The 14873-nt window shown below is 37.5% G+C and overlaps 1 protein-coding gene across 3 annotated transcripts in view; it reads right to left on the bottom strand.

The window, feature by feature from the left end:
- Positions 1–14873, bottom strand: part of ATXN10 (ataxin 10) — a 96840-nt gene that overhangs the window by 66078 nt on the left and 15889 nt on the right. For all 3 annotated transcript variants that reach the window (XM_085233088.1, XM_085233068.1, XM_085233079.1), the window contains one exon: positions 787–883. In XM_085233088.1, coding sequence (XP_085089214.1) covers positions 787–883 — 97 coding nt within the window. The remainder of the gene's footprint in view (positions 1–786; positions 884–14873) is intronic.

Here is a 14873-nt window from a genome sequence, read left to right as displayed (position 1 = left end):
ATAAAGTCAACTGCAAAGAAACAAAATCTGAAATTGGAAGTCAAACTTAAGATGTGATTTATAAAACTAGTACAATGGAAACGTACTAGAAATTTAGGAATTGAATGAAATAATAATAATAACCTGTATATATTACCATACAATCTTCTGACACGTGGACTCCAAACATACACTCATCCTGAGTACCAAATTCAATGAATATGCCTTTATTAGCAGCTTACTGTGAAAGATTTGGCCAACTACACCAAAAATATTGTCATGTGTCCACACAAAATGGTTTATGTAATGTTTCATGACACATCATTAATCTTCAGAAATGTATTTCATTAAGACTAGGATGAATGGCAAAGGGAACGGAAGACAAAAAGATTAAGCCACTTTTTGTAGATCCCATTTAATCCACAAATAACTGACTGGTCTACATATAAGCAACGTGAATAAAAGAGAAGTCACATTCTTGGAAACAAGCAGTGTATAACTACTTGAAAATACCTCTGAAATAAAGTTTACACTTGAAGCTCATTATTTAAACATAATTTTCTGCCAGTTTGTGTCAAATAAAATCAATTTACTGTCAGTTTATAACAAGCAGGTTTTCAAAGGTCCTGACCCTTGTGGTTGACTAACAAAAAAAAACATCTACAGGATATGGTCTCAACCACCCCATTTTCCCCAAAGTTATTTTTCAAAGCTTTATGGTGCTAGAAGAAGCACAACTGTCGTGTACAAAAGATTTGAATAAAACCACAGAAATTACATTATAAAAAAAGCCGCATCCATGCTTACAAGAAGAGATCTGGGAAAGCACACTTCCAAATGCTATTCTGGGAATCTCCATTTCCTGCTGCAATGTTTCCAAGAAACTGGAGGCTACATCGAAAAGCTGAAAAAAAAAGAAAAAAGAAAAAAGAAAAAAACAGAAAAAAAACCCAGAAAAGATATTAACAGGAAATTCAGCAAAACACTAATCAATTTCATAGAAATGATACTTTTCAACATTACATATATGTATACACACACACACACACACACACACACACACACATACACAATACATCTCAATTCTGTGCAGTTTCTCACTTAATGTATGTTAATATTAGCTTTTTTTCCTCTAATGCAATTAATTTTCCAAACCATTCTGGAATTGTAATCAGAACAAAACTTTTTTCTTTCCGCCTCCAATGAGACTTACATTAACATCAAGCAATGGCCACTAATGATTACAAAAAATAATTGAGTCAGTGAAAGTGTAAGACAGACGGAAATGAATGAAAGCTTAGAGTTGCAGTTAGTGCAAACTGAAACAGACCCATGCTGAAGCAGTAGCTGCCACATTGCAGCGACCATTTTACCTCTAATCAGAGGAGGCTTTCTTTATAGCACTGGACAGGCTGCTTGCCATCAAACTCTGCAAAAGCTGGTCCGCCTGCTACTAGAAGAGCTCCCTGGATGCTCTCCATAAGTTAGCTTTAAAAATATGCTACAGCAGGCAAAAACACAACAGGAGAACTCAATCTACTCCCTAGATAGCTACATTAAATTTTGTGTAGTAGGACAAATATTTAATATGATATATTAACATAGTTAACAATTTCAGATCTCTACCTCAGTAAAATTAGAGCCAATACACTGAGCAATACTGCCTCTCATTTTAACACTATTTAACGATATATTCCTACTTGTATCGCAAAGGATTTATTTGAAACTCCTCTTAATACAGTTTTAAAATAAAGGAACAAGATGAATCATAGAAACATAGAATGGTCTAGGTTGAAAAGGACCTCAAAGATCATGTAGTTTCAACCCCCCTGCTATTTGTAGGGTCACCAGCCACTAGACCAGGCTGCCCAGAGCCACATCCAGCTTGGCCTTGAATGCCTCCAGGGATGGGGCATCCACAACCTCCTTGGGCAACCTGTTCCAGTGTGTCACCACCCTCTGAGTGAAAAACTTCCTCCTAATATCTAACTGTGATAGAACAAGGGGGAATGGTTTTAAACTGAAACCTCCCCTGTCTCAGTTTAAAACCATTCCCCCTTGTCCTATCACTCATCCACCCTCGTGGGTTTTTATTTCCCTCCTGTTTACATGCTTCCTTCAAGTATTGGAAGGCCACAATGAGGTCTCCCTGGAGCCTTCTCTTCTCCAAGCTAAACAAGCCCAGTTCCCTCAACCTTTCCTCATAGGAGAGGTGCTCCAGCCTCTGATCATCTTAGTAGCCCTCCTCTGCACCCGCTCCAAGAGTTCCTCATCTTTCTTGTGCAGTAGGCCCCAGGCCCCAGGCCTGGACACAGTACCTCATAAGAGCTGAATATATGGGGACAATCACCTCCCTCTTCCTGCTGGCCCCCCCTTTTCCAGCCTGTCGGATGAATCATAGATGTTGATGAAGTTAATATCAAAGAACCCCTCCTTTCCAGTACATGAAGGAGAGAGACCAACTTTTTATACAGTCTGATAGTGATAAAACAAAGGGGAATGGCTTTAGACTAACAGAGGGAAAAACTAGGTTAGATGTTAAGAAGAAATTCTTTACTCAGAGAGTGGTGAGGCACTGGAACAAGAAGTTGTAGATTCATCATCTCTAGAGGTGTTCAAGATCAGGCTGGATGGAGACCTGGGCAGTTTAATCTAGTGAGTGGCAACCCTGCCCATAGAAGAAAAGTTAGAACTAGATGATCTTTAATGTCCCTTCCAATCTCAGCCATTCTATGAAAAATATAAAGATGTAAATTAACAAAAATCAAAAGCATGAACCCACAAAGCTCACAAAATTAAACACCTGTGATGTTACTGACAGTTTTCAATAGCTTGATCATTTTTTACAGGTTGATGAGGAATCTCAAATATTAAGAAGCAGTTTAACAGATAGTACAAATAGTAGTCTGTTATAGATAGATGTGACAAATATTGTCAGGTTCAGAAAACATAAGATCTCTTTAAAAGGTGTTGTGCAGCTGGCAGTCACATTTCCTACCAAGGTTTGGGCATATGTCCTCTTGGGAACTAAAAGAAAGCGAGTCAAAAATGAGGCAACTTGGTTTTAAAGAATATTAACTTTTTTCCTAAGCATCTTATTTAAGTCCAAAATATGTATGTTTCTTCCATAATGCATTTTGAATCATCTTCTTCTTTAGGCTTTGTTTTTACTGTCTGTTTTCTTTCTACTTGCACATCTACTTGTCTACTTGCACTGCAAGGTCTATTTGCACCTTTTTATTTTCTTTTTACCCCCTCTGCCCATCACTGTGCTGCCATTTCTTCCATTCATCTGATTCCCATCCTGCTGACTCGAATTTTTCTGCAGGACAGCTATCATGGGCACACTACTCTTCTAGCAGACATCTTATGGAAATGTTTCTCTGCTAGAAAAAAACTAAAAAGGTAGTAAATCCTAATAGGATTTTATTTCTCTATGTGTACTCCTTACCTATTCTACTATGAAAAGACCTCTCAAATTAGTTTTAGTCTACTTTTTAACTAAGATTTGCTTGACCTTTTTAATGCAGCAATTACACTTAGCTCTTCGGAGACTAGGCTGTCAAAAAATACCAAGCTAGGGAAAAAGAAGTTAAAGATCCTTTAAACATTGACATTCTTACAGTAACAACTATAAAAAGCATATGTTTGTAATATGATAATAAATATCCAGAAATTATCTATTAATCACACATTAGAGTCTTAGTATTTGTGAAAGTAATCAATCAAAGTCTTCCTTTCATCTTGATTCCCCAAACAAATGAGAAGGATCCAGGGAAGATCATGGTTCTGTCGACACGCCATGGAAAAGGAAACAGTTTAATCTGTAAGTGCTTTTTAACCCACAGAGGCTAATATTTTCATTTACTTTGAAGGAGCAAATCAATATATGAGCAAGCAGTTAATCTATGAGACAAAAGCAGTAGTATCTACTCACATTAAGCATATCTCAATATTGCAAGGTTTCTTCACAAAAGTAATCTCGTGAAAAATCTCAAGCAATTTAAAGGGAAGGTGTAATTCTACAAGTACCTGAGGCAAGTGATCTACTTCAGGAATAAAGATTACACAAATCAGTGTATAAATCTTTGCTCAGAATGTGTCAACTCAATTCATATGCTCTGCCGCAGTTACAATGCAACTCCTGCAATATTTTTCAATTTTTTATTTTCCTACCCCTCAAAAATATAATAATATTAAAAATATAATTCATTACAGAGTACTCAGTGAGATGTCAGGTGAATGGCACGTACCAAATACACTTTGTGTACTGGAGTGTATTTATGTACAACGTTCAGTAGTCACAAAGGAAAGCAAATGACGAATACGTGTGAACCATGGTATACACAGCACACACACTGCATCACACTGCAGTACTGTCTGCATAGTTATATATTAAAAATACAAACACAAAAAACCTACTAGGACACCCACACACCTCTGAGGTGTACTTGGTTGTCTTACTGCAACACATATCAGAGAAATGGCATTTATATCCAAAAAAGATTCCACATTAAATGTACTAGCATATGACCAATACCAAGTAACACTGAATTTTGATTTAAGCAAATTTGAAAATCTAGACATTGGTATTTAAGTTTTTTTGTTTTTGTTTTTTAAAGCACAGATTAACAACAACAACAAAAAAAACCTAATCTGTAAATTGATAGCAAGACCCAGGGGTACTGACGAGTTAAAGAAACAAGCAAAAAACAGACAATGGAAGCCTCTTAGCATGTAACTTCCAGGTTCCTCTTGTTTGTTTTACATATATCAGACTTCATTGCTGCAACACATCCTCCAGTAGTCCTTACAAATCGCTAAGACACAGATACTGATTTCTCCTCTTCAAAAACACATTGCACTTGGAGGAAAAGCAACAAAAAAATCTAGAAACGGATTATTGAGTCCAACTCCATTACACAGCTGAAAGAACTCTGCTATCCATTCAGTAACACATTGTCTGAAAAAGGGAGAGAAACTACTTCCTTTTTCTATGAAAACTTAGGATCTTTATGAAGCTAGAATGATTGCCAACTACTAGTTTTAGCTGCACTAGCTATTATTTGTGAAACACTATCCATAACAATTATGAAACACTATGTCCTTTCCATAGAAGAGATTTATTTACACCTTAACTCTGTCCCCTCAGCTGTTGATGTCCATCAGTGCTGACCTTAACAAATGCTTTTGTGGGTATAGGGATAGCTAAATTTTAATTAAAAAAAAAAAGTTACACTATGTGTGGTCAACCAGACTATTTTTAACTGATGGTCAACCACTGTGAAATTATACGTACTAAGATGTAACTTCTGATACACAGATCAACCCTAGAACTGAAGAAGCTTTGAGCCCATTGAAGTTCCAACAGTCCCTAGAACCTCCAAAAATAATCTTGGTATAAAATATGTAGAATGAACATTTTTCCTAATGAATTTTAGCTTGTTTGACTACATGTAAACAGATCTTTTTGAATCATTCAGTACTACCCATGCAAAAATGAGGCAACTGCTATTATTTTATGCCCTTCCAAGACAGTTGTTTAAATGCACTCTAGAACATCAGTATCTTCAAGAACACAGTTCGATACGGTCCCTTCAATCATTCATGATCATAACCAAAAGGAACCAAGCTCTAACACACAGTTTTCACTTAATTATACTGCAGTGCTGCTGAGACAGAATGAAATAGACACGAATATTTCACAGGCCTGACTCTCTATTGCTCCTTACAGTCCAAAAGAAGTCATTTCAGTGCCATTTGCAGAATCAGACTGTATCAAATGAAAAAATTAAATACTTCAAGTTATTAGGACAAAGATTTAAAACGCCACATTTTGAAAAAGCAGTACACTGCTTTGTTCTGTTCCATGTAGTAGTATTTTGAAAGAGAAGTTACTGAAGTTCCAGCTTACAACAATCATGAGAAGAGATTTCCATTATTTTTATTTGAGGGAGGCAGAACAGACAACTATAAATATGTTACTTAGCCTTTTGTTTTTCTCTCTTATCAGAAAGGCCATCTACATAATGTTTAGTCCAAACATAAGCAGGCACTGCTTAAAGATACAAAATAAATCCAATCCCAACATGTGTAAAGAAATACAACATCAACAGCAAAACTGCAAACATAACTAGCATACTTGCATGTCTCTCTAATGTTTTGCTGACAACTAACTAGGCATGGAAGACAGAGTTGGTGCACCTCCTCTACACAGGGTGCATACACAAAGATTTACAAGTATTTATGCCAAATCCTCTGCCTGCTGACAGCCAGTACACCTTTTAAACAGCCTGTCACTGTGAGCTTTGCAAATCTGAATTGTGAACCGAAAACTTCACATAGACCTCTTCTGGTTGTTTGCAAACAAGTGCAAGATGCTTTTTGATGATGCCAGCCCTGGAAAAATAAAACCCTCAGCTCAGCATAAGGTGTAAACCTCTATTACTATAAACCCTTAGTTTCCACCACTATCATCCGGTCATGGACTTCTTTCTTTGTGGCTGCAAATTAAAGCAACTTTCAGTCATAAAAAGAGCTATTTGCCTCTTCACCACCATGAATCATACCACAAATACTGATGAAAACGTATTTTCCTTGGAGAGCAGTCTGTCTAGACTACTCAAATTGAATGTACAATACATACATGGGCTCTGTCATTTACAGTTATTAAAATAGTGCTTAGCATTTTATTTCTGTAAATAAAATGAACATCTAGCTACTGATTATATTTTGGCATTGATCACACTGCACTTGCTGCAATGCAGACTAATAACCCGTTTTTACCATCTGTGGAATACCAAGAATGTTGTGTTTAGTAAGTTTCTGTTCCCAGTCTTCATCTCCTTCATCCCCAAAAGAAAGCAATTCTTTATTTTCTTTCCCTTCAGAAATGCCAACTCTAATAGTAACAGAACATCATTACGTGCAGTGACTGGACAACCATTCTGGTTTTGGGAGATAAGGGTCTAGGCAACATCTTAACACTTTATTTTTCCTACAAAAGAGAACTTGCCTCAAAAACAGGAAAAAAAAAAAAGTTATGCAAGATGTAAAGTTATAAGTGAACTAGAATGGAGATGGGGTGAATCAGTAGACAACCAAATGAGTTTCTAATATAAAGTAACTTGTAACAAGACCTCATAATAGTAGATTTCAAAAATTGTTTTTGTCCATTTACTAGGAAAAGAATCAGTTTGACAGTGTGTTGTCTGACATGAAATCAGTTTCAAACAGAATGCTCATACAGAACTTGCAAAATCTTATTAAATACAGTAATGGAGCTTTATCTTCTAGTGTTTTAATTGCGTTGTTTTTTAATTTTAGGAAGAAAAAATCACAGATATGTTCATTTCTGTAGCAAATTACCTATTAAAGTCTAAAGGCATTGTAAATGTGAATCCTGTTATATATATATATATATATATCCTGAAGCAGCAAAAAAAAACATGCTTAAGATTACTCTCCTATGTAAAGTGCGTAAGTGCTCGCAGACTGCCAAACTGCTTTAATAAGCTTACACGCATCAGGATGCAAAATTCTTTTTTTTTTTTTTTGAGTCAGCCCAAAAAGTTGAACCTTAATCTAATGTCTCTTTAAAGAGCTTGCTCCAGCAAAATCAGCAAGTTTGAAGTGCTGGGGAGTCTGAACCCGGACTTAAACCACACCAGGAAACAAACAAAAAAAAAAAAACACCCCAAAAAACCAACAACCAACAAAAAGGACTGGCCACCCACTGTGCGTTATTCATGGTATCTAATCATATGACACACTACTACTACATGATACCTTGCACAGGTCTAAAAAGTAGGAAATGATTAACATCTAAAATACTAACCAAGATTACAAGTAATCTTCTTCAATTATTTACTGTTACCATAAGTGTTATTTTTGATGGCATGCTGCAGATGTTAAAGCCAAAATTTCCATTCAAGTGCTTTGTGTTTCTTTAGAAAAGTTAAATGACCTTTTTCCGTAAATCTGTGAAAAGGTTATCAGAATTTTTCTCCCTTGGACAATTTATATCTGGGTTGTCATGGTTGTCATGTAACTTTTATAACAGGAAGAGATCAACAAATAAACTTACATTCAGTATATTTAATTCCATATCCACTTTAATATACAGCAACAGCTTTGGCACCCACGTTTTGGGGCACTGCCATTGTTATATACGTTTAAAGCTTGCTTGCTTTCTCTTATCTCCTTGTTATGTTTCCTTCCATATCACACATTATTAAGTATGCAGAATGGAATAAAGGGAAAGAACTTGATATAATCTGGCACAAATGTTGTCACTTTCCTTTCCGCACTGGCCATATTCCCTAGAATTCTCACTGACAAGAAAAGGACGGTCATGCAAAATTTCTCTGCCAACCCAAAGCTGTTAACAAAAAGGATGCAGCAGAATGAAAAGGAATCTTATAGCTTAAGTCTCGAAAGCCACAGTTATAGACAGATGCCCTCTGTGTCCCCTCAGAGCCACGCTAAATAACTTCAGAATGGAAGCTGTGACATGATACTGACAATCAAAAGGTCGGGTAGGATGCCCCAAAGGCTAACTTTTACGTACTTTTTACTGCTTGGATTTTGATTCAAACCAGAAACAGTTTACCCAAACAGATGCAGGTGTCTCACATTGTTCTTTCTTCCATGGAACCTTTTCTATCTCCCTTCCATCCTCCCTTCATCTTCACTTTCCCAGCAGGATGAACTACAGCACTCTTGGATGTCTGTGGAAGACTCTTAAAAAAGGGCGTTTCCTCTTAGTACAAGTGAAAACTTCTCTTTACGCTATGTTTCAGATGCTCTGCCTCTAGGAAGCTGTCTGCACTAAAAGGCTTGTTTATCCTGTTCCCCCTATCTTGATTGCACCATCTTGAAGTCCCAGCCTCCAAAAACTACATAAATCTGGCCATATCCTTTAATAGCACAAATGTATCCTTTATCTCTTCTGCTTCTCCTTCATTACAGCCACAAGACAGAAAAGAAGCATGTGGCCTGCACTAGGCCATAACTGCAAATAACCTCAGGATCTATACGGACAGTAAACAATTGGCACACCCTTCTTTCCTGTTCCAATGCACAGCAGTAAATTATGAGATAAAGACTAGTTCCTCCTTCTGCCTTTGATGCAGAGGGCAGCTACTAACACAAGCATCAAGCAGCAGTTGTGAGGTCAGACCATCAGGATTACAATGGTACTGCTCATGCCAGAGCTGCCCATACAGCTGCTGATACAGCATCAGAGCAGAGTGAAAACCACAGCCCTTCCAACAAAAGAAGGAGACAGCAAAAACATTTTCCATCCACAACATCAAAACTATTTCTTTTTACACACCTTTACCTTTACAGTCAACCTATGGTCATCACATTACATCTACAGATATTTCTATAGGTTTTGACTCACATCTACTTCTGCTCTGCCTCCTCATGAATCTTGCTGACATGCTTGCTAGTAGGGTGGGGGATAGTAAAGAGGAAGGAAGGAAGGAAATGGCTTACAGAACACTGTGTTTAAAGGTCCACAGAAACACAGACATTGGTTGAGACTTGAAATGAACAGTAAAGTAACCAGAAACCATTCTAATTAAATAGACATCAGCAAACTCCCATTTCCTTTGCGCTTCAAGTGGATATCATTCCACATAATAAAACCACTATGCATGTGTCATAAATCAGCAACATCTTGGCAGGCTGCACCAGAAAGCCTCCAAATTGAAGGAGCGAGAAATAAAGAAAAAGAAAAAAAAAAAAACAACACAAAAAAAGAAGCAACCAAGCAAAGAATCAGTTATAAACACTGCCTAAAAGCAGTATCAGCAACTCTACAAGATAGCCCATTAATCTCCTTACTGTTGCAATTTAAGGATATCAGCTCAGATTGGTCTTAGAAGAAGAAGAATGATCCATAGAGAATCTGAAACAGCCACTGTCTCAGTCTATCAGTATACCAATTAAAAAGAATTTCCACAAACAACATAGAATGGACAGTTTTGATCATCAGTACAATGAATACCACACTGTTGGAAGGCACTAATGTTTCTGTCACTGTTACAAGGTCTGGTTTCAATTCCATCTAATTCAACTGTATCAGAAAGGTGAACTTTTCTAGCCAGGACCTGGATTACAGTCCACAGTAAATAAAACAATTTAGCTTAGCACTGCTTAAACCAGTCAGTCACGACAGAAGCAAAGGGAATCAAGCAGGGAATCAAGTCCAAGACGGGGAAGGAAAAAAAAAGAAAAAAAAAAGAGAGGAAATCTAGATCAGAACTTGGAATAGTTTGGATGGCTGGGGTTTCTTTTTGGAGTTGGGAGGTCTTTTTGGTTTTCTTTTGGTTAAGTATGAGGGGAGTGAGGAGAGTGTAACAATATTCCACAGGACTATCAAAGGACAAGTACAGCAAGTTGGAGTTTACTGTATTCAGAAACAGGATCCAACAACTACCGTGGTATCATAGGTCAAGAAATGATGATTCAGGCCCTCCTCAAGCTTCTATTTTCATGTTCAAAGCTCCATTCTGCCCCTCTTCCTTTTTTAACCTTGAGAAAATGATGCACTTAAATAGCATCCCTTGTCCTAAACTTGTTGTTATTACCTGGATTTGAACTTGCTCACCTCAAACCTCATTCCGCTCCAGATGTTACGAAATAAGAGAAAGAAATTAAGACACATGCAAAGTTTCCATATTAATATTATAGAAGTCACGGGCAAGCTATATGCATGAACACAGATGTATCAGGCTGAAAACAATGACAATGCTATATTCACCCAAAATGACAGTTTCTGCTGCCTTACATAAGTACAGTTGATTGTACTTGCCACGCACAGTAATGACAAATACAGCTCCTCAAGGAGAGCAGCAGCACTACAAAGGTGCCTCTCTGCTATGCACAAAATTTAAGGTATAAAAGCCCAGCCACTCAGCACCAGGAACTAAAGAACTGCAGATGGGGGGAGTACTGCATAGAACAGGAACAAGAGAGAATGTAGCATTTGCAAACTTATCACAATTTTGACTTGTCCAGGTTTGGTTCTTTCCCTTCTGCGGACAGCTGAAAGAGGTGTAAAAACTGGCTCCCCATTTTGTAGTTCATTAAAAAAAAGTCAATGAACAAAGACTTGAACCAAAGCTCGCCGAAGTCAGAGTCCCTCCACTGCCTTTAAAGATTTTGGACCAAATCATGAAGAGAACAGAGACCTTTCTCATCCAGCAAAGGTGATATCAGGGTGACATATGAAGAGTGAAGCTTGCAGAAACATCATCTTCTTTGCAGATGTTCCAAAGACAGACACTTCACTATGAAGCTATGAAAATATTCACCAAAAAACACAGCACAGAGAGCAGCTCTAAAGTTAGAACTATGATATAGAATGACTGAGGATTTTTGAGTTTTGGTTTTTTGTTTCCTTGGTAACTTACCATCAGCCAACAGCAAGAACACTTACATCCTCCCTATACCATTAACTAGCATAGGAGCAACCCTGTACTTGCTTGCTAGCATAGATGTTTCTGGGAGACATTCACAGCCATCTTTCAAAGGCACTCAGACTCACAGAAGCTTAAGACAAAAAAAAAAAAAAAAAAAAAAAAAAAAAAACCAACCAACAAATGATACCAAGAGAACAAAGCAATTACTTAAAACTTTCCTCTTTGGTGTAGTAGTAAAATGCTATGTGCTATAATAATTAGGGGATCACAAAATTCTAAAAACACTGGATTTTTAAAAGCTATGGAAACATGAGACTAAAATCCCAACACAAGTGCAAATAGCAGTTTACGTCTACCAGACAGCATATCAACTGATTGTTAGGGCACATACTCTGCAAATTCACAAAGACCATGAACATCCCAATATTATTTTTACCAATTGGAAACACACAAAGGCCAAAAACAACACCAATAACTCAAATAAAAAACTCATGCTTATGTTTACATAAAAGTTTGATGAGTATAATATATTCGTCACACTCCCGCAATTATTCCCTGAAAATACTATAAATATTATTTTGACAATGTAATTATAGTTTTTACTTTAACAGTGGCAGCAAAGTACTGGCACCAATCCCCTACACAAAAAGCCTAGACAGATAAAGCAAAAATCACACATGGAAACTGGCAACTCTTGAGATCAGGGCTGTCCCTTATTTATATGACTAAAAAAGTCTAAGTTAGTGCCTGGTTTATTTAGTTCTGCTAAGACTAAGCAAAAGGAAACCTCAAATAAAATAAATAAATAAATAAAAATGAAGATGAAGATGCTTAAATTCTCTTTTCCTCTGAGTAACTAAAGTATGCTTCCTTCACGGTGCTTGTTGGGAATTAACCTCATGGACGGTGAATCCATTCAGGAATTTCTCTTTCCCGCTTCCTCTCCCTTGAAAGAAAAGCTAGCACGTATATGTACTCAGTGTGATAAGAGACAGTATTTTTGACACTGCATGACAAGTAAAATGGCTCAAGCTTTAGAAGGATTTACTCTCATTCCATGTAAATCAGCATACATCTGACTTGCACAACAGATTTGAAATATATTAATTCATAATATTTACTCAAAGAAAAGAAGAAGGACCAAAAAAACCCCACAACCCAAGAAACAGCACACATATATGGTTTGCTTCCTCCTCTACAGATAAATATAGATAGAACTGATGTGGGAAGAGAGGAAGGATTAACTTTAAAAAGGACAAGCCAGTTGGTTTAAATTTAGTAGCCACTGTGTTATATAATCTCCAGGATATAACAAGGAAGTTGCATCTTCTCCAGCTGCAGTTACCTTACAATCAAATCCATACAACCAAGTCAGTGTTGCTGTTCAAACAACAAGAAAAAAAATGGTCTCGGCTTATAGGCAATAAAATTTAACAACGGTTTCCCAAATGCACTGTCCAGTAAAAGTTTACTGCTCTATCACACTTTCCAGGCATGTTTTAAAAATATTTATTTTTCATACACAATATAAAATGCAAACAGGAAATGAAATCATTCAGTGCAATGTGTTTAAAGAACTACAAAAAAGCGGTGAAAAGCAGAATGCAAATTTTTAAAGCAGGAAATAAAACAGAAACAATACTAGCATTTGGTAAAGAATATTTAGGCTCCATATTTGACCACTCCAGTTCTTTTCCCTGTTAAAATACTGTTGTGGTTTAACCCTGCAGCAGCTCAGTACCACACAGCCGTTCACTCGCTCCCCCCCAGCGGGATGAAGGAGAGAATTGGAAACAGAATAGGACCACCATGGCCACCAGCAACGCGAGGTCTTGCCCCCTGCTGACTGACTCCTTGCAACCCCTGAGCAGCAGCCGCCCCCAGTTCCATCCCTGCAGTGCTGCTGCAGCCATTGCCTTGTTTAGGGGAACAAAATAAATAACTAAATATGTGAATAAAAAAATGGATAAAAATCTAAGAGAAGTTAAAGGAATGCCTATTTAAAAATTTAGAAAGGAAAATCAATTCAGTATCCATCGCCAGGTTTGAGAACGTGGCCTTCCACCCTCAAAATCTATCAGACTCTGCTTTCCAAAGCAGTTCCAAATTACAAGTAGCTGAATGCAGATTGAGGAAAAGGTCAGATGAAAAAAACATTTCAGGCTTACTTGCACCGCAAGAGAGGACAGAACTGAAAAGTTTATCTCTCCTTGCCTTTCTTAAAGAAGTAGAAATCCCCGATATTAATTCATTTTCAGGAAGTTTTGCGAAGATAACTAAAGTATTAAAGATCGCAACCAACCCAAAAGGCAGCAGTGAGTGAAGAGAAATTGTTTTTTGCTTTTCATTAATTAAAAGAAAATACATGATGATAGAAGATCACGTCCAAATCAGTTGGAACACTGAAAGAACGCTGACTGAAGATGAACCCTAAAAATAATGAATGCTGAGGTAGAGGGGAAAAACAACAAAAAATCAAACAACCCTCCCCCCCCCCCACACACGCAGGTTCTTTACCTGAACACTGCAGGCCTTCCCCTCTTCTCCTCATAGTAAGAAACATTTCTTCACAGTTCCCCTTAGCATATGGCACTTGGGGGTACTTTGAAATCATTTAAACTAAGATCTTACTGGGCTCATTTAGCTTGGAAAAAAGAAGGCCCCAGGGAGATCTCATTGTGGCCTTCCAATACTTGACAGGAGCATGTAAACAAGAGGGGCAAATCTTTTTTTTTATTTTTAATTACATTATTATCACTTATTACATTGATAGGACAAGGGGGGGGAGGAGAGGGGTGGTTTTAAACTGAGACAGGGGAGGTTTAAGTTAGATATTAGGAGGAAGTTCTTCAATTAGAGGATGGTGACACACTGGAACAGGTTGCCCAAGGAGGTTGTGGATGCCCCATTTCTGGAGGCATTCAAGGCCAGGCTGATGTGGCTCTGGGCAGCCTGATCTGATGGTTGATGACCCTGCACATAGCAGGGAGGTTGAAACTAGGTGATCATTGTGGTCCTTTTCAACCCAGGCTGTTCTGTGATTCAAGATAAGACATGCTTTATTTCCCCCCAAATCTTCCTTCAGGAGAAGCAGTGTGAACAAGTGTCAGACACTTTATAGTCATGTTGCTAAACAGTCTACCAGAAAATGCTCATATTACTATGATCAATGCAGTATGAAAATCCTACATACAGTCATGTTTCAACACCGTCTTTACAGGAATATTTCAAGTGCTGTTTTGAATACGCTATCTGTAACAGCTTAACTATATCTGAGTACTTTTCAGAAAACTGGATGCAAACTCAAATTCCTATTCAAGGATCCAAGTTTATTATCCATTACAATTTTGCCACCACTTCTGGACATGCATTATGATGAGTAAACAGTCTAGACCTCTGTACAGCAGCTTGCACATCTGGACACTGACTCTAATCGAACTCGCCCAAAGTACCCATGACACT

The sequence above is a fragment of the Meleagris gallopavo genome, chromosome 1 (assembly GCF_905368555.1).
Source record: "Meleagris gallopavo chromosome 1, MGAL_WU_HG_1.1, whole genome shotgun sequence".
NCBI lineage: Eukaryota > Metazoa > Chordata > Aves > Galliformes > Phasianidae > Meleagris > Meleagris gallopavo.
The sequence above is the reverse complement of the archived record's forward strand: the minus strand, read 5'-3'. Positions and strand labels throughout refer to the sequence as shown.